The sequence below is a fragment of the Anabrus simplex genome, chromosome 14 (assembly GCF_040414725.1).
Source record: "Anabrus simplex isolate iqAnaSimp1 chromosome 14, ASM4041472v1, whole genome shotgun sequence".
Classification (NCBI taxonomy): domain Eukaryota; kingdom Metazoa; phylum Arthropoda; class Insecta; order Orthoptera; family Tettigoniidae; genus Anabrus; species Anabrus simplex.
Genome location: NC_090278.1, coordinates 79,763,836 through 79,785,012, shown reverse-complemented (window position 1 = coordinate 79,785,012; position 21,177 = coordinate 79,763,836). Strand labels below are relative to the sequence as shown.

Genomic DNA, 21,177 nt, shown 5'->3' with positions numbered 1-21,177 from the left:
ATTCAAATATCTTGGCGAAATTAACAAACCGAAGGGGATAAATCAGTAAGCAAACAAAGAAAGAATTACAAAATTACAACACTACAACACAGTTGTCAAACTAGGAGACATTTATGCATCAGAAACTCTGATAATTGGTGGCAGATTACAAATAAAAATCATCGAAAAAGAAGAGAGGAATATTCCATGACCTAAATTCAAAAATTCAAATTTATCAGTAACAGAAAAAAATCACAGACACCATTAGAAAAAAGATTAAAATTATATGGTCACCTGATCAGGATAAATAACAATAGGTTAACAAAGAAAATACTAAATCTCGCAGTATCTCTAAAAGATCACAACAACTGACTTACAGAAATAAACAAAGATCTTCAGGAAATTGGTATAAATGAAGAAATCTTGCAAAACAGAAAAAATTCAGAATTCTCATAAACAAACACAAATTTGCTGATGAATACAAAAGATAAGCTACAGGAAGAACGGAAGAACGCGAAAAGGGGCACAGCGTAAGGATGAAGAGATTTTGGGAAGACGAGAAGAAACGTTGTGCTAAAATAAGTTCACACGTGCACCTTAGTTGGGCATAACGAATCAAAATAAATGGTCTGAGAAAATTGTCTGTCTGTCTACCTACCACGTACTCCCGCTTACCGATACGCGGTTGGGGATCAGCTGAGATGAAGAGGCAATGAGGATTACTTTAATGATAGTGAATGAAATAAATGCGTAATGAGGTGAAAGGTATCGGCTCTGGTCTAAGGATAGGAACTATCCAGGCATTTGTCTGGGAGTGAAAATGGGAAACCACGGAAACACCCACCCCCGGACAGTCGATAGTGGTGTTTGAAGTCACTCGTCTCCCGAATACAGAGAGTGGTTCCACAGCCGTAGCGCGTCCACTTTGCTTATTATAATTATTACTTATAATAATAATAATAATCATAATAATAATAATAAATTTCCGACTCACTGGCTGAATGGTCGGCGTTGAGGCCTTCGGTTCAGAGGGTCCCGGGTTCGATTCCCGAGCGGGTCAGGGATTTTAATCGCGTGTGAATAATGCTTCTGGCTCGGGGACTGTGTGTTTGTGTTTTTCCCAACACTTTCCTCATAATCAGATAACACAACGTACCACACTACCAAACACCACAGAAACACGCAGTAGTGATTACATACCTCCATATAGGCTAGGGTTGGCGTCAGGAAGGGCATCCGGCCGTAAAACAGGGCCAAATCCACATGTCCTACACAGTTCGCACCCGCGACCCCACAGATGTAGGAAAAGCGGTAGAAGAAGAAGAAGAAGATTATACCGAGCGAGTTGGCCGTGCGGTTAGGGGCGCACAGCTGTGAGCTTCCATTCTGGAGATAATGGATTCCAACCCCACTGTCGGCAGTCCTAAACATGGTTTTCCGTGGTTTCCCATTTTTACACGAGACAAATGCTGAGGCTGTACCTTAATTAAGGCCACGGCCACTTCCTTCCCACTCCTAGCCCTTTCCTATCCCATCGTCACCATAAGACCTATGTATGTCAGTGCGACGTAAAGCAACTTGTAAATTAATAATAATAATAATAATAATAATAATAATAATAATAATAATAATAATAATAATAATAATAGCTGTTATATAGACGATTGTCTCTCAAAAGCGGAGGAAATGCATCTCATGGAATGCCAAAATGATGATGATGATGATGATGATGATGATGATGATGATGATGATGATGATGGTTGTTGTTTTAAGGGGCCTGACATCTAGGTCATCGGCCCTGATGGTACGAAATGAGACGAAATGAATGACAAAATAAAAATCCAAAATCCTCCACTGACCAGAATTCAAAACGTGAGGACGAAAAATGAACGGATGGATATGAAGTTAAAACAATCAGTGGAGCCGACCTGCAGTCTCAAAAACTGACGGAAAACAATAGTAATACTGACCAAGGGACTGCTTCTGTAGCTCAGTACTGAATCGGTGATGCTTGTAAGCTAAAGGGGTGCAAAATATAGGTCATCGGCCTCTCATAATGGTACTTATCGCTTGGAAAGTAGAACCATGGTATTTGCCATCTTGCGGTACTAATCAAAAGTATCGTAGACTCGTGGTATTCCACACATTAAGGTACTACTCACAGGTAATGAAATTCGCACATGTAATACAGACCTATGGTGTTTCACACATAGCGGCGCCATTTGCAGGCAAGGCAAACCTATGGGTTTCATCACATAAGTGTACTAACCACAGGGACTCGTACTATCCCGTGGTGTTCCTTATATAGTGCTTACTAATCACAGGCAAGCCAGAACCCTGGTGTCGCTCATATAATGCTGCTAATCACAGGTACCCTGACCGCGCGGTGCTCCTGATTGCTACTAATTAAAAACCTACAGTATTTGGTACCTAACATAGTGGTACTACGCGCAAGTAATAGCGACCCATGGTGTTCCCCGCCTGGTGGTACTAATCACAAATAGTTTTATGGTTCTAATCCAATCATCCCTTGGTTAGTCCCCTCTTACGACCCGCAGGGGATACCGTGGGTGTATTCATCGTCTGCGTCCCCTACCCACAGGGGGTGAATGCCAAAATAAGGCATAACTTAATGCCCGTATGACAGCGAATGCATCTCGATGAATTTTTTTTTTCTAGTTGCTTTACGTCGCACCGACACAGATAGGTCTTATGGCGACGATGGGACAGGGAAGGGCTGGGAGTTGGAAGGAAGCGGCCGTGGCCTTAATTAAGGTACAGCCCCAGCATTTGCCTGGTGGGAAAATGGGAAACCACGGAAAACCATTTTCAGGGCTGCCGACAGTGGGGTTCGAACCTACTATCTCCCGAATACTGGATACTGGCCGCACTTAAGCGACTGCAGCTATCGAGCTCGGTCTCGATGAATTACAAGTTAGAGAAGCTGGACATCCATGAAAGATGACCACTACGGAAATTCTTGGACCCAGTCCAGACTGAAACCGCCTGAAAACTTCGGAACAACAATGAGGTCTACAACAGTGTGGAGAAAATTTCAGAGGCCACAAAAAAGAGGAGATTATCATTTCTCGGACATTTACACGGAATGGACACAACCAGGCTAAACAAAAAGTTATTCGACTACTTGTGAAACAAGCAAAAAACGGCGGCATGGATAAGGAAGTTCGTAAAGATCTAGAGAAGTCCAACATCCAGGAACTTTAGATGTTAGACAGGAAAATATTTCAAACCTTGATTCAAAATTTGGAAGGGTTTCAAGTCGAAAGAACTGCAGAGACGGGAAGAGCCTCGGCGGACGAATAGAAGAAACATCATAGAGCCCATATGAAGGAGTACTAGAGGAAGAGGAAACTTCAGACGAAGAAAGAAATGAAACTGTAGCGTGATCCAAAGTGGTCAAGTCGCAAATAAAAATAAATAAATAAATAAATAAATAAATAAATAAATAAATAAATAAATAATTTCAATGTCATCAACGCCATCTGCCCTCGTGTATGGGAAGTGTTAGACGGTAGAAACACTGGCCTCTTGATAAGAAGTTGACGGGTTCGATTCCCGCTCAGTTCGGTGGTGTTTGAATGTCTTCAAAAACCGGTACGTAAAAGAACTCCTACAGGACAAAATTTCGGCACTTCGGCGTCTCCGAATATCCTAAAAGTAGTAAGTGGGACGTAAAGACAATGTTTAAAAAATGATATAAGGAACAGAGTTGTGAATTTTTATAATTTCAAAAATAACTGTCACTTGAAATAGCCAGGTATTGAACCACTGCTCCCTTATTGAGGAGGCGAAAGTAAGTCACTTTGCTACCACATCCCCCTAGTCAACGTTCAAGGAGAAACAGAATTCGATCCTTGATTAGCTAACTCACTTCGAAGAACTGTCCTCAGTTTATCGCCATATTTCACAATTTTGTGAATAATTTTAGATCATAATCACTTATATTTCCATGAACTCAGGAGAAAAATATTCCTGGTTTACTAAGAATACTATTTAGAACAGTAAAGTTTTCAGACAGATTGCCTTCGAAATACTCTTGAATATTTCCCAGTTCGTCATCAAAATATTTGTTAGGCGTAACCCTGCCTTGGGGTACAAGATTGTACTAGAAATTATCTTCTGTTCCTCAGAAAGAAAGGGAACAGAATCCTTTGAAAAGTGGTGTTACAGAAGAATGCTGAAGGTGAGATGGGTAGCGGAGAAAATGTACTAGTGCGTAGTTTACATCGAACCAACTCAGAAGACGATAGGGTACGACAGAACTGAACCAGTTATGGTCTAAATTAAGATACAGCCGCATCATTTACCTGGTGTGAAAATGGAAAACCACAGAAAACCCACCAATTCTCGAACGCAAATTCACAGCTACGACATACGAACCGCGCAGCCAATTCACTAATAAAAACCAATACTGAAGGGCACAGAAGAATGGGCACGAAATAAAAATAATAATAATAAAAATAATAATAATAATAATAATAATAATAATAATAATAATAATAATAATAATAATAATAATAATAATAATAATAATAATAGGATCCCAGCAAGATATAGCAGATATATTGGATTCAAAAGATCAAATGGACTGTATCGCGATTGACCTGTCTAAGGCATTTGATAGGGTAGATCATGGGAGACTAGTGGCAAAAATGAGTGCAATTGGACTTGACAAAAGAGTGACTGAATGGGTGGCTATATTTCTAGAAATTAGAACTCTGAGAACTAGAGCAGGTGAAGCTTTATCTGATATTGTAATCATTAAGAGGGGAATTCCTCAAGGCAGTATTATCGGACCTTCATGTTTTCTTATATATATGGAATGTCCTTGAAAAAAGTTCTGATATTTAAAGAGGAGACAGCATGCAACAAACTAAGGGGGAAATGTCATACAGATATTGGTTGCAAATCCAATGTTTTCGGAGTTATCGTCCGCTATCACTATCATTAATGATCACCTTGTCTTTGATCTACTCTTCACAACATGTGCTGGATGTGACCACCATCCATTGTAATGCAGCCTTCCACACTAGGTCGCATTGAATTGCGCATTCGTTGGAACAACCCTGGCTGTTGCCGGATTGCATCACAGGTATTGAACACGCGTTCTCGTAGTGTATCCGAATCATTTATGGGAACCGCATACAAGATAGTCTTTACATGTTCCCAAAGCCAAAAATCTGAAAGTTAAGGTCAGGCGATCGGGCAGGCCAAGGAATTGGGACTCCCCGACCAATCCCATTGCTCAAGGATGATCCATGTTAGGAGTCGCCCAACTCTACGATGGAAATGCGCCAGTGCCCCATCATGCATGTACCTCATTTGCAGTCGATTACGATGAATGCTTATGTAGGAACGTATTTCCACCTTTTCTTCCATACGACCCTCCGTAAATTATTGGAATATCGTGATCACTGACAGTAGTGGTCGCGGACCATAACTCCGAAGATACTGGGTTCGCAACCAATGTTTATAGGGTCTTTATTCCTTCGTTTGTTGTGTGCTTCCTCTCCTGCAAATATCGGAAACTTTTCAGGGACACCCTATATAAATGATATGAGTAAAAAAGTGGAATCAGACATGTGTCATAAATAAATAAATAAATAAATAAATAAATAAGGCTTTTCTCAGATGATGTTATTCTGTATATAGTAATGAATAAGTTACAAGATTATTAGCAACTGCAAAATGACCTCGATAATGTTGTGAGGTGGACAGCAGGCAGTGGTATGATGATAAACGCGGTTAAAAGTCAGGTTATGAATTTCACTAATAGGAAAAGTCCTCTCAGTTTTAATTACTGAGTTGATGGGGTGAATTTTCTTTTTATGGGGATCACTGTCAGTACGTAAGTGTTAATATAAGGAAAGATCTTCATTGGGGTAATCACATAAATGGGATTGTAAATAAAGGGTAGAGATCTCTGCACATGGTTAAAGGGGTATTTAGGAGTTGTAGTAAGAATGTAAAGGAGAGGGCATATAAGTTTCTGGTAAGACCCCAACTAGAGTATGGTTCTAGTTTATGGGACCCTCACTTGAATTACTCGATTCCAGAACTGAAAAAATGCAAAGAAAAGCAGCTCCATTTGTTCTGGATGATTTCCGTAAAAAGAGTAGCATTACGAAACTGTTTCAAAGTTTAGGCTGGGTAGACATGGAAGAAAGGGGACGAGCTGTTCAAGTAAGTGGTATGTTCCGAGCTGTCGGTAGAGAGATAGCGTGGAATGACATTAGTAGACAAATAAGTTCGAGTGGTGTTTTTAAAAGTAGGAAAGATCACAATATGAAGGTAAAATTGGAATTGAAATATTCGTTTATAATAGGACGAGTTAGAAATTGGAATAATTTCCAAATACTTTGCAATTATTTAAGAAAAAAACTAGGAAAACACCAGATAGGGAATCTGTCACCTGGGCGACTGCCTTAAATGCAGATCTGTGGTGATAGATAGTAAGATAGATAGATAGATAGATAGATAGATAGATTTTTTTTTTGCTAGTTGCTTTACGTCGCACCGACACAGATAGGGGTTCGAACCTACTATCTACCGAATAGTGGATACTGGCCGCACTTAAGCGACTGCAGCTATCGAGCTCGGTAGATAGATAGATAGGTAGATAGATAGATAGATAGATATGTAGATAGATAGATAGATAGATAGATAGATAGATAGATAGATAGATAGATAGATAGATAGATAGATAGATAGATAGATAGATAGATAGATAGATAGATTGAACAGGCACAAAGAGTATTGAAAAATTATTATTGTAATCTAGCCGAAGGTCGAAGATCACTTTTCAGTTTGACCACCAGCGTCTAGAGGGCTTGGGCGGAGCACGAGAAAGATGAAGGATCATGTTTAAGAAGAAAGAATATACTTGCATATTTTAACATATTTTGGCTTGTCCTTTAGCTTGTCGTAGGTATAAATCTCAATTATACTTTCAAAATATAACAGGAATATTAATTAGAAAACAAGAACAAAACATTCGCTTTCATTCCAAGGTCGATCACTCCGTTATATCAGGTATGCTCCTTCCTTATGTTGAGGAGGCCGTGCTCTGTTCCAGCAAGCCTCTCACGTAGCCACGTTCAACAATAGGAAAGTCAATGAAGTTGCTATATTTAAATTCGTGCCGCTGCTATACCAATACTCGTCCTGATTATTAACACTTTGAAGCACCAGAACTGGCAGCATCATAAAACACTTCATAGGCGAACCCCAGATAAAGGGGATATGGGTTGGTCACAAGATAATAATAAGGTCCTCTAAGAATTGCAGAGTTTCGGAAATTAAGAAGTAACAATGAAATTTACTAGAACGTAGAAAACATATCAGAAACAATAAGAAAAAGGAGATTGCTATTTCTTGGACACATTTACAGAATGGATGACAATAGACTAACTAAACGAATCTTCAAGTACCTTTGGGAAAATAAATCAACTACCACCTGGATTCAAGAAGTCAAGAAAGACCTGGAAAGGAACAACATACGAGAAGAAGAATTATTGGAAAGAAAGATTTTTAGGAAGAAAGTCTTACAAATGGAAGGATTCCAAGGGAGGAAGGAAAGGAAAACAGGCACAAAGTGGACTGAAGACAGGAAAAAGAAACACAGTGAAACAATGAAAGAATACTGGAAGAAAAGGAAAGAACAACTAAGGAGGAACAATTGGTCCTTAGAAGGCCGGAACGCAAGAAGAAGAAGAAGAAGAAGAAATAATAATAATAATAATAATAATAATAATAATAATAATAATAATAATAATAATAATAATAATGGTATTACGTCTTTTATGATTTTCGGAGAAGCTGAGTTACCGGAATTTTGTCCCGCAAGAGTTAATTTACGTGCTAGTAAATCTACCGACATGAGATTAGCGTATTTGAGCACCTTCAAACACCACGATCCTTAGGAAGGAAATATTTCTGACCGAGCGAATTGGCCGTGCTGTTAAGGTCGCACAGATGTGAGCTTGCATTCGGGAGATAGTGGGTTTGAACCCCACTGTCGGCAGCCCTGAACATGATTTTCCGTAGTTCCCCAATATCACACCAGGCACATGCTGGGTGTGTACTTTAATTAAGGCCAGCCGCTTCCTTTCCACTTCTGGCCCTTTCCTATCCCACCGTCGCCGTAAGACCTATCTGTGTCGGTGCGACGGAAAGCAAATAGTAAAAAAAATAATTTATGTTAGAACATTTCGAATTGTTTAAAAATTGGGAGAAAATCTCAAATATGATCGCAGGAAAGAGCTATTTTCCTAGTAAAATTAGTCATTTGATCAAACGAGTAACAGCTAGGTTATCAGCCCCTAATGGTACGAGGTGTAATGAAACGATATGATAATTAAAATTTTAAAATACGTGGTATATCCACAGACTAGAATTTAAAATAAATTATGATGAAAAATGATGAGATTAAAATAATCACTGGATCTAAATCGCAATGACTTATTTTTTAATAAAAATTATAGAAAATACAGGGATATATATCATTCAAATTAGAGGTTAAAATAACGCATTAAAATACGGAAACACGAACTAAAATATAGTCTTCTTCTTCTTCTACCACTTTTCCCACACCTGCGGGGTCGCGGGTGCGAAATGCGTAGCAGGTGTGGATTTGGCCCTGTTTTACGGCCGGATGGCCCTCCTGACGCCAACCATATATGGGGGGATGTAATCACTATTGCGTGTTTCTGTGGTGGTTGTGAGTGTAGTGTGTTGTGTGAATATGAAGATGAGAGTGTTGGAACAAACACAAACACCCAGTCCCCGAGCCAGAAGAATTGATTAGAAGCGATTTAAATTCGGGAATCGAACCCGGGACCCTCTGAACCGATAGCCAGTACGCTGACCATTCAGCCAACAAGTCGGACACGAACTAAAATAGAGTCAATGAGATAAAAGCGTAGTTAACCAAAAAATACACTAATACAAAATACATTATTACACACGATAAAATGGATGGCGAGGTCTGGTGACAGCTCGTCATCTCTTAGGATGAGGGAAATGGCAGGTCACAACTTTAAAATTCACCGGAAATTAATTATATTATCGATACAAACGTAAGGTGATTACGAGAGTCCGGGTTTTTAGGCAGTTAATAGGTTAGAAAGTGAACTTACTGAAGGGAATAACAAACATAGGCCTACTCTAGCCTGCACAATGTTTATGTTATGAAATTTGCATAAACGTTAAGGTACAACCTTTCAGAATCCCTGGAAGTTATGTTACTCTCGTTACATAATGGAAGAGCAGGCTAACTTGTACAACGGGTATGTTATGAGGCTTGCATAAGGAGTAGGGGTCTATCAGAACTCCTATTATGAATGTCGCTCTCGCTACATTATGGAAGACAGGCTGGAAGACACTTTCTACTAAGCAAATTAGTTTGCAATCTAACCTATTACTGACTAAAAATAACACGTCTAGTGGTTAAATACCTAGTTTTCACTCAAGTGTTCATATAGAAAAGACATGTCTCCGTATATCTTCAGTCAACATCAAAATAAAAGTGACCCATTCCAATGCGGCGTTACAATGAGCATATCAGTGCGTACACCATCTTCAACTTTGTGACCAAGCATCATGGCATAATGTTACTAACTGCAATCAATTAAGTTACTGTTTTGATTAAAATGCTTCATTTTTCACGCAATACAACCCTACAGAAGTTTTCGGTGAACATATTTGCGCTTTCCTACCAATTTCCATGAAATTCGTAGCGTTTGAACGCACACACAAAATAAAATCCTGACAAATTTCTTCGCTACAGAGGAAATCATAGAATCAACTAGAAGACGAGAGAGCAAGAATAGAATAGAATAGAAGAGAATGGAGTACTCCCATCCCCTATTCCCGGATCGCCTGAAACTACAGAGAGAGCGCTGTTTTATTGCAATTCATTTAAGTTTGATACATTGCACTACATTTTAGACTTACAATTATTTGAGTAAAGTGGGAAGATAAAATATCAAATGAGGAAGTTCTGAAGAGAGTGGGAGAAGAGAGGACCATGATGTCCGTAATCCAAAATAGGAAGAAAAATTGGATAGGGCATAATCTAAGACACAACACTTTACTACGAATAGCAATTGAAGGGATGATAAAAGGAAAACGAGGAAGGGGAAGGAGACGATACCAGTTATTAGACAGCATTAGAAAAAGAAAGGAAGATTATGCAGCAGTGAAGAAAAGGGCACAAGATCGAGAGATATGGCGGTCACAGCCATGACTGGACCTGCCGGATGGCAGAACAACCTGTGAATGGATGACACTACATATAAATTATAACGATATAATCGGCAAATCTCACGGTTTTGATTTCCTCTCCTTGAATTGTGATTCCCTTTCCAAATCCCTCTTTGATTTCCTTTACGACTTGTTATATATAAACACCGAAAAAGGAGGGCGGACAAACTGCAGCCTTGCCTCACCCCTTTCTGGATTGCTGCTTCTTTTTACATAGCCCTCGCATTCTTATCACTGCAGACTGATTTTTATATAGATTGTAGACATTTTTTTCTTTCTCGGTGCCTGATTCCGATCACCTTCAGACTCTCAAATAGCTTCGTCCAATCAACATTATCAAATGCCTTTTCTAGATCTACGAACGCTGACATATATATAGAATATAATGACACGGCAATACAACAATTTATTTATCATTATGTTTGAAATTATTTTTAACCTGCTAGTAATTATATTGTATTTGTATCGGTGTTTTTAATTTCCTTTCTCCACATACATTTAAAAAAAACCAAAAATACAAAAAAATGTGGTGTAGTCCACTCTTTACTCTTACTTGTGCCAGGCTGCTCACTTCCAACTAGCCTATCCGACCTCCCTTGGTCAACTCTTGTTCTTTTCCGACCCCGACGCTATTAGGTTTGCGAGGGCTAGAGAGTCTTTCATTTTCACGCCCTTCGTGGCCCTTGTCTTCCTATGGCCGATATATTCATTTTTTGAAATGTCGGATCCCTTCCATTTTTCCCTCTGATTAGCGTTATATAGAGGATGGTTGCCCAGTTGTACTCCCTCTTAAAACAATAATCACCACCACCACCACTCTTTACTTACTAGTTTAGCAATTGTATAGAATTCTCACTCTCTCATTCCACTTTTATTTTACATTCACTTACCAAATATTTTACTCCCAGTGCTTCGGTGGCACTTCTTCCATTTCTTCCCCGCAGATTAGACACTTGTTCTCGTTATTTCTCTCTCTGATCCTGATTTTTATAAATTCCCATTAGCCAGCGAATACAGATTCTTTGGTTGTTCCCATCTTATGACATGCGGGGATGGGTATAAAAGAGTTCCGATAATAATGGCGTGTGGCCTCCGAACAGGCCTTGTTCACGTCTTTCGAGTTTAGGCGACCTGCGCATCTATGAGGGTTAGGCCCTACCTGTGATGATTTCTAATGCTTAAGAGAACACACACACACACACACACACACACACACACACACACACACACACACACACACACACCAGCCCCCGAGCCATCCGGATTAAGCAATGAAGGTTAAAATCCCCGCCCCGGTCGGGAATCGAACACTTTTCAAATTACGCGCAGAGCCGGGAATCGAACCCGGGCTTCCGGGGGTGGCATATAATCACATTAACCACCACAACACAGAGGCGGATATTATTATTATTATTATTATTATTATTATTATTATTATTATTATTATTATTATTATTATTATTAGTCATCCCTGTGGTTTACAGGAATCAAACAACAGTTCCATTAAATCGAAAGTAAAATGAGTCTATCAACAAAATCCATGAATTGTGAGAAAATGAAAGGCATTCTAGACGTCGAAAATATAATACTAATCTAATTGCTATTCTTCTTCTTCTTCTTCTTCTTCTTCTTCTTCTTACTGAATGTGTCACTTAGGACCACGATGAATCACCATTTGTTGAGCTTCCCTCTTTGCCCAATAAACAAACAAACAAACCCCATGGCACTACAGCCCTTGAAGGGCCTTGGTCTACCAAGCGACCGCTGCTCAGCCCGAAGGCCTGCAGGTTACGAGGTGTCGTGTGTTCAGCACGACGAATCCTCTCGGCCGTTATTATTGGCTTTCTAGACCGGGGCCGCTATCTCACAGTCAGAGAGCTCCTTAATTCTAATCACGTAGGCTGAGTGGACCTCGAACCAGCCCTCAGGTCCAGGTAATAATCCCTGACCTGGTCGGGAATCGAACCCGGGGCCTCCGGGTAAGAGACAGGCACACTATCCCTACACCACCTCTTTGCCCAATAGTGCATCATTTTCATCGATTGTTGTGATTTCTATTCCCCCCCACCAAGCACGTAGTTTTGGTTTGTTCTCGTCTTTCTCCAATCCCCTCGTGTGAACAATTTTGCTGGTTATATTCCTATGCTTCAGATTTGATAATCCTAATTCAGTGAGGTCTTCCTCTACTTGCTTATACCATTTTGTTCTCGTGCGTTTGATCCGCAAACATGTGTGTATTCGATAAGTAAGTCTTTTGGTATTCATTCTTCCCAAATGGCTTAAAAATTGAATTCTCATTGTACCAGTAGGTTTATATATTTTGAAGTATATTTCCGAGTTGATTGATTTATAATTCTTGGCCCTAAGATTTTTCTCATGGTTTTCAATTCTTTAATCTCTATAATAATAGTGTTTGCTTTACGTCCCATTAACTAGTACTTGGATGGGTGACCGCTTGGGAACGCCACGTGCCGTTGGCTCAATTCCCTTTTATCCGACTCCATGGCTAACTGGTTAGCGTGCTGGCCTTGGTCACAGGGGTCCCGGGTTCGATTCCCGGCAGGGTCGGGAATTTTAACCATCATTGGTTACTTTCTCTGGCAGGGGGCTGGGTGTATGTGTCGTCTTCATCTTCATTTCATACTCATCACGACGCGCAGGTCGCCTACGGGAGTCAAATCGAAAGACCTGCACCCGGCGAGCCGAACATGTCCTCGGACATTAAAAGCCATACGCCATTTAACTACTTTTACGGTTTACGGAAACACCGAGGTGCTGGAATTTTGTCCCGCAAGAGTTCTTTTACGTGCCAGTAAATCTACTGACACGAGGCTGACGAATCTGAACACCTTGAAATACCACCGGACTGAGCCTGGATCGAACCTGCCAAGTTGGGGACAGAAGGTCAGCGCCTCAACCGTCTGAGCCACTCAGCCCAGCTCTTTAATATCATATTATTATTATTATTATTATTATTATTATTATTATTATTATTATTATTATTATTATTATTATTATTATTGGTCAGCCCTCTGGTGTAGAGTCTCTTATTCTAAAGCCTTGGGTTCGTTTTCCGGACAGTTCAAGAATTTTTAATTCTGGACTGAGGAGTAGAAGGGATTTACTTGATATGAGTTTTTCTCACGCTCTCAGTTCATCATCAGCTGCCTCTGTGGATCAGCGGTAGAGTGTCGGCCTCCGGATCCCAAGATAGCGGGTTCAAACCCGGCAGAGGTAGTCGGATTTTTGAAGGGCGGAAAAAAGTCCATTCGACACTCCATGTCGTACGATGTCGGCATGTAAAAGATCTCTGGTGATACATTTGGTATTTACCCGACAAAATTAATTAAATCTCAGCCATAGACGCCCAAGAGAGATTCGGTTTATTCTAGGTCCGCTAGATGGCAGACAGAGTAAATCGGAACGTCGAATTTGACGAGCAGACAGCCAGATGGCGTCAAATCGAAATGTCTGCAAACGGTAGCTGAGGCCATACGATTATTATTATTATTTTAGTTCATCATCATCATCATCTGTTTACCCTCCAGGTTCGGTTTTTCCCTCGGACTTAGCGAGGGATCCCACCTCTACCGCCTCAAGGGCAGTGTCCTGGAGCTTCAGACTCTTGGTCGGGGGATACAACTGGGGAGTATGACCAGTACCTCGCCCAGGCGGCCTCACCTGCTATGCTGAACAGGGGCCTTGTGGAGGGATGGGAAGATTGGAAGGGATAGGCAAGGAAGAGGGAAGGAAGCGGCCGTGGCCTTAAGTTAGGTACCATCCCGGCATTCGCCTGGAGGAGAAGTGGGAAACCACGGAAAACCACTTCCAGGGTGGCTGAGATGGGAATCGAACCCACCTCTACTCAGTTGACCTCCCGAGGCTGAGTGGACCCCGTTCCAGCCGAGGTACCACTTTTCAAATTTCGTGGCAGAGCCGGGAATCGAACCCGGGCCTCCGGGGGTGGCAGCTAATCACGCTAACCACTACACCACAGAGGCGGACACGCTCTCAGTTACAGGGAAAAAACCGCACTGTGAGAAGATGGCGCTACTGACCTAGTAGGCCCCTATACATAGACGAACACTGGTCACTATGGTGTAGGGTGAATGAAGACACTAAATCTAAATAGATCCGCAGTGCAAAAACATGTCCATATTAAAACTGTACTTTCCTCGTGAGCGGGCAACGAACCCACCATACTGGACGATGAAGGCCAGCGCTTGTACCGGCTGAACCAGTTATCCCTGCACAGGTATTTGACCTCTCATTCCAACAATAACAACAGAGACCCATATCACTGGCTGCACTACAAATTACGATGGCAATGACGTGAAAGCTAGTAAGTATCAATGTCGATCAAATTATTTCCCACAATGTTAAAAGTATTACATTAACAGAAGTTAGAGTGTCGGCCTTCTTATCTCGAGAAACTGGGATCAAACCCGGTAGGGAAAAATTATCCGTTCGACACACCACATCGTATGATGTCGGCATGCAATAGATCCCTGGTGACAAACTTAGCGTTCAAACCGACAAAATTAATTAAGGGCAGTGGGGAAGCAGTTTTTAAATAACCTTTTCCAAATGTTGTCTCATAAAATTAGAGTATTGTTTGCTTTCTGCAGGCGGGGCCAACTTCACATTCGTAACGCTTTGGGCCTAGGAATAGGAATTTTATCCCCCCAAGATCCTTAATGTGCTAGAAGCCAAAGTTTCTGCAATTTAAGTAAATGAAATATCGTATGGCTTTCAGTGTCGGGATATCCCAGGACGGGTTCGGCTCGCCAGGTACAGGTCTTTCTATTTGACATCCGTAGGCGACCTGCGCGTCGTGATGAGGGTGAAATGATGATGAAGACAATACATACACCCAGCCCTCATGCCAGGGAAATGAACCAATGATGGTTAAAATTCCCGACTCCTGACGGGAATCGAACCCGGGACCCTTGTGACCAAAGGCCAGCAAGCTAACCGGTTAGCCATAGAGCCGGACTGCAATTTAAGTAGTACCTTCAGATGCCACAAGCTTCATTCGTAATCTTGACGTCGGGAGAACAACAGACTGACTTGAAGGTCATTTGATGCACAGCATTGCATAATTATGTGCAAAGAAGAGTTTATTGCTTATTATATCAGTTTTACGATTTTAAAAGTGTGCATTTAATTCTGCCCTGCAGCCGAACACGCAAGGGGTCACTAGTGTATTCTTTCTTTCTTTCTTTCTTCTTCCCTAATCTGTTTACCCTCCAGAGTTGGTTTTTCCCTCGGACTCAGCGAAGGATCCCACCTCTACCGCCTCAACGGCAGTCTTCTGGAACGTGAGACATCGGGTCGGGATACAACTGTGGAGGGAGACCAGTACCTTGCCCAGGCGGCCTCACCTGCTATGCTGAACAGGAGCCTTGTGGTGGGGGGGGGGAGATGGGAATATTGAAAGGGATAGACAAAAAAGAGGGAAGGAAGCGGCCGTGGCCTTAAGTTAGGTACCATCCCATTATTTGCCTGGAGGAGAAGAGGGAAACCACGGAAAACCACTTCCAGAATGGCTGAGGTGGGAATCGCAGCTAATCACACTAACCTTCACACCACAGAGGCGGACTACACTAGTATATTAAAGAAAGAATAATATTTCATTTCATGATTTTTCTTGCTAATCAGCTGGTGTGAAGTGTAAACTTTAAAGAATTAAGATAAAACAAACAAAATGTTGTTTACCTCGGAGAATTCGTGAACCAAGACATCCCTGAGATTGAAATGTGGCAGTGATCTTTCAGCCTTGCATATACAAGTACGTAAAACAATCAAATTTATAACATTTTAACTGATCCAAATAAATAAAAATTATTTATTTAGACAAATATTCTTAAATATTTGTCTGATAATAATGTATTACTTCTGGAACGAAAAATCACCATATAAAAAAAGAAATAATAAAATGCGCATTTTAGGGTAAAGACAAAACACTCACATTTTTCTGTAATACAGTGACGCCGCCTATTATGGTCACTTTGGAATATGAAAACCTACAAGCTGTTTTCCAGTCATTGACCGGGTCAGCGATGTAATGAATGAAACATATATAGGCTGTTATTACAATGGGGTCGCCACTCCCAAGGTGATTTATTAATGTGTAATAAATGCTATGAAATGATAATGGACAGTGTTGCTGGAATGAAAGATGACAGGGAAAACCGCAGTACACGGAGAAGAACCTGTCCCGCCTCCACTTTATCCAGCACAAATCTGACATGGAGTGACCGGGATTTGAACCACGCTATCCAGCGGTGAGAGACCGACGCGCTGCCGTCTGAGCCATGGAGGCACTTTGGAATGTATTTATTTATTTATTTATTTATTTATTTATTTATTTATTTATCAATCACCACTGATCTGCATTTAAGGCAGTCCCCCGGGTGGCAGATTCCCTGTCTGTTGCGTTCCTAACCTTTTCCTAAATGATTGCAAAGAAATTGGAAATGTATTGAACATCGCCCTCGGTAAATTATTCCAGTCCCTAATTCCCCTTCCTATAAACGAAGATGTGCTCCAATTTGTCCTCTTGAATTCCAACTTTATCTTCATATTGTGATCTTTTCGACTTTTAAAGACACCACTCCAATTATTTGTCTACTAATATCATCCCACGCCAACAGCTTACAACATACCACTTAGTCGAGCAGCTCGTCTCCTTTCTCCCAAGTCTTCCCAGCCCCAAACTTTGCAACATTTTTGTAACGCTTCTCTTTTGTCGGAAATCACCCAGTACAAATCAAGCTGCTTTACTTTGGATTATTTTCCAGTTCTTGAATCAAGTAATCCTGATGAGGGTCCCATACACTGGAACCATACTCTAGTTGGGGTCTTACCAGAGACCTGTATGCCCTCTCCTTTAGAACCTTACTACAATCCCTAAACACCCTCATAACCATGTGCAGAGATCTGTGCCCTTTATTTACAATCCCATTTATATGATTACCCCAATGAAGATCTTTTCTTATATTAACACCTAGGTACTTACAATGTTCCCCAAAAGGAACTTTCACCCCATTAACGCAGTAATTAAAACTGAGAGGGCTTTTCCTATTTGTGAAACTCACAATCTGACTTTTAACCCCTTTTATCAACATACCATTGCCTACTGTCCATCTCCCAACATTATCGAGGTCATTTTGCAGTTGCTCACAATCTTGTAACTTATTTATTACTCTATACAGAATAACATCATCCGCAAAAAGCCGTATTCCTGATTCCATTTCGTTACTCATATCAATGATATATATAAGAAAACATAAATGTCCAAAAATACTGCCTTGAGGAATTCCCCCTCTTAATTATTACAGGGTCAGATAAGCTTTGCTTACTCTAACTCTCTGAGTTCTATTTCCTAGAAATATAGCAACCCATTCAGTCAATCTTTTGTCTAGTCCAATTGCACTCATTTTTGCCAGTAGTTTCCCATGATCCACCCTATCAAATGACTTATATAGGCCAATCTTAATACAGTCCATTTGACCTCCTGAATCCAAGATATCTGCTGTATCTTGATGAAATCTGACAAGTTGTAGGATTTATTTAGGACTTAGGATTTAGGGATTATTTGTCTTTAGTAATGGCGAAGTTATGACTCATTGTCCCCTCTTATACTTAACAACATTATTGTACAGAAAAATTGAGGAAAATATTAAATATTTTTAAAGAAACTAATTTGTAACATAAATTCAAAATAAATGCAATATAATAATTATACCAATATGTACATATCATTTGTTAAACTACTAAATTAAATTTAATTTATAATAAGTTTAAATTAATTTAAAGAAAATTAACTAAATTATACACACTCACCATCAAAATTAACACGGTTGGTTTATGTAGCTAAGGGGTACTTTCTGTAGGAAGATTTGAAAGACTCTGCTGGAGTGTTATTTGGAACAGAGTCCCATAATCTAGTTCCCGTCGCAATAAATGAGCAATTATAAGCCGCTGACCTGCTAAAGGAAATGGCGACTGTAATAACAGAGCGTGTATTATGCTGATGATAGGTACTGGGGAGTTCTCTCAGCAATCTGAACAGCAACACGGCTACATGAAGATTTCTGAGTTCTTCAAATTTCAGGAGGGAAAGTTGCTTGTATTCTGTGACATGTGAGTCATAGCGTAACGAAAATACAAATCTGATGCGGGAATTCATGGTCCTTTGTGAAAATGAAAACCTACAGCCTATTTTCCAATCAGTGACCTGGTCAAGGATGGAATGAATGAAGCCGCCCATCTTGCGGCGAGGATAAGAATTGTGCCGGCTGCCGCACTCCTCTGGAGCAATGATTAATGACTGACAGATGAAATAAAATGATATTGGAGAGTGCTACTGGAATGGAAGATGGCAGGAAAAGCCGGAGTGCCCCGAGAAAAACCTGTCCCGCCTCCGCTTTGTCCAGCACAAATCTCACATGGAGTGACCGGAATTTGAACCACGGAACCCAACAGTGAAAGGCCAACGAGCTACCGCGCGAGCCACGGAGGCTTCACATGGTCCCTTGTATCTTTCTAATTTGTTCTTTCGTTCCATCTATGAATACAGCATCACAATAATAGAACAAAGGGACAACTAATGTTTTTATAAGCCTGACTTTCGTATTACGGTAAAATGTTGTGGTGGTATTTCAGAAGATGGAGAGAGGCATATACTCTACATAAATATTATATATATGTATAACTATATAAACATTATTTATTTATTTATTTATTTATTTATTTATTTATTTATTTATTTATTTATTTATTTATTTATTTATTTATTTATTTATTTATTTATTTATTTATTTATTTATTTATTTATTTATTTAGTCTCCAGGGTCAGTTTTTCCCTCGGACTCAGCGAGAAATCCCACCTCTACCGCCTCAAGGGCAGTGTCCTGGAGCACCAGACTTTGGGTCGGGGGATACAGCTGGGGAAAATGACCGGTACCTCGCCCAGGCGGCCTCACCTGCTATGTTGAACAGGGGCTTTGTGGAGGAATGGGAAGATTGGAAAGGACAGGCAAAGAAGAGGGAAGGAAACGGCCGTGGCCTTAAGTTCGGTACCATCCCGGCATTTGCCTGGAGGAGAAGTGGGAATCCACGGTAAATCACTTCGAGGATGGCTGAGGGAGGAATCGAACCCACCTCTACTCAGTTTACCTCCCGAGGCTGAGTGGACCCCGTTCCAGCCCTCGTACCACTTTTCAAATTTCGTGGCAGAGCCGGGAATCAAACCCGGGCCCTCGGGGGTAGCAGTTAATCACACTAACTACTACACCACAGAGGCGGACGGCATACACTCTACATAAATATTATATACAGTATTTGTATGTATAAATATTTATTTATTTATTTATTTATTTATTTATTTATTTATTTATTTATTTATTTATTTATTTATTTATTTATTTATTTATTTAATCCTTGGTGATGTTAAAGCTTACGGGCCTCTCTTAGCCTACACTTAACCACATAATAATGAATTAGTCCGTACGGGACTTCATAAAAGTTGTAAGAATAAGTACCTGAAAATAATATCCGCGATTACACTAAACAGCGCTCACTATTTTTATGAAATCATGTTAAAATAATAAATCTACTTACGGAGTGGGAGTGAAGCTTCATACAATGACAGCGCGAACACCAGTATTATAACTGACGAGCACAGCAGAGTCTGGTGTGGTGAAGCCATGGCCTGCTAGTATCACTGATCTGTTGTGCAGGACACGCTACCTTCGACTGCACTCCAGCTGGCCATGGGGGCGCGCTTTTGTAGCGCGACATTAGGAGAGGACGCAAGAAGCAAAAGGAACCTATCAAGAAATTCTCCTTCTAAGCATAAACAGACGCACAGTTTCGTAATAACTTGATCAACCGAGTCTCTCCTTCGCCTTGAATATTATCGACCACATCATTAATGAAAGGTGAATATTCTAGATACCTTTAGGGCTAATTATTACGGTGTTATGATACAGTGCCATCCGATTCTAGAGAGAATATTCTTCTTATACCTATCACGAAGGAAGCAGGTGCTTACAAGTGTGAAAAGTACTGCAGCATTAGCTTAGTATCTCACGCGTGCAAAATTATTTCTTTCCCTCTTTCTTTCTTTCTTTCTTAATCCGTTTTCCCTTCAGGGTTGGCTTTTCCCTGGGCTCAGCGAGGGATCCCACCTCTATCGCCTCAAGGGCAAAATTCTGGAGCGGGAGAACTGTGGTTGGGGATACAACTGCGGAAGAGGACCATTACCTCGCCCAGGTGGCCTCACTTGCCATCCCCCTGTGGGTGGGGGCGGTAGAATAACACCCACGGTATCCCCTGCCTGTCGTAAGAGGCGACTAAAAGGGGCCCCAGGGGCTCTGAACTTTGGAGCGTGGGTTGGCGACCACGGGGCCCTTAGCTGAGTCCTGGCATTGCTTCCACTTACTTGTGCCAGGCTCCTCACTTTAATCTATCCTATCCGACCTCTCTTGGTCAACTCTTGTTCTTTTCCGACCCCGACGCTATTAGGTTTGCGAGGGCTAGGGAGTCTTTCATTATCACGCCCTTCGTGGCCCTTATCTTACTTTGGTCGATATCTTCATTTTTCGAAGTGTCGGATCCCTTCCATTTTTTCCCTCTGATTAGTGTTATATAGAGGACGGTTGCCTAGTTGTACTTCTTCTTAAAACAATAATCACCACCACCACCTCACCTGCCATGCTGAACAGGGCCCTTGTGGGAGGGGGGATGGGAAGATCGGAAGGAATAGACAAGGAAGTGGTGCTGGAATGTGTAATAATAATAATAATAATAATAATAATAATAATAATAATAATAATAATAATAGTAATAATAATAATTGAGTCATCAGTCCACAGACTGGGATGATGCAGCTCTTCATGCCACCCT

General features: G+C 40.8%; 1 protein-coding gene across 1 annotated transcript in view; it reads right to left on the bottom strand.

Annotated features, from left to right (window-relative positions):
• Positions 1 to 20,039, bottom strand: part of LOC136885410 (protein takeout) — a 67,134-nt gene extending 47,095 nt beyond the window's left edge. Inside the window, exon 1 of the mRNA XM_067157930.2 lies at positions 19,891 to 20,039. Within this exon, the coding sequence (XP_067014031.2) occupies positions 19,891 to 19,978 (88 nt within the window). The 5' untranslated portion in view covers positions 19,979 to 20,039. The remainder of the gene's footprint in view (positions 1 to 19,890) is intronic.
• Between the last annotated feature and the right edge of the window lie 1,138 nt (positions 20,040 to 21,177).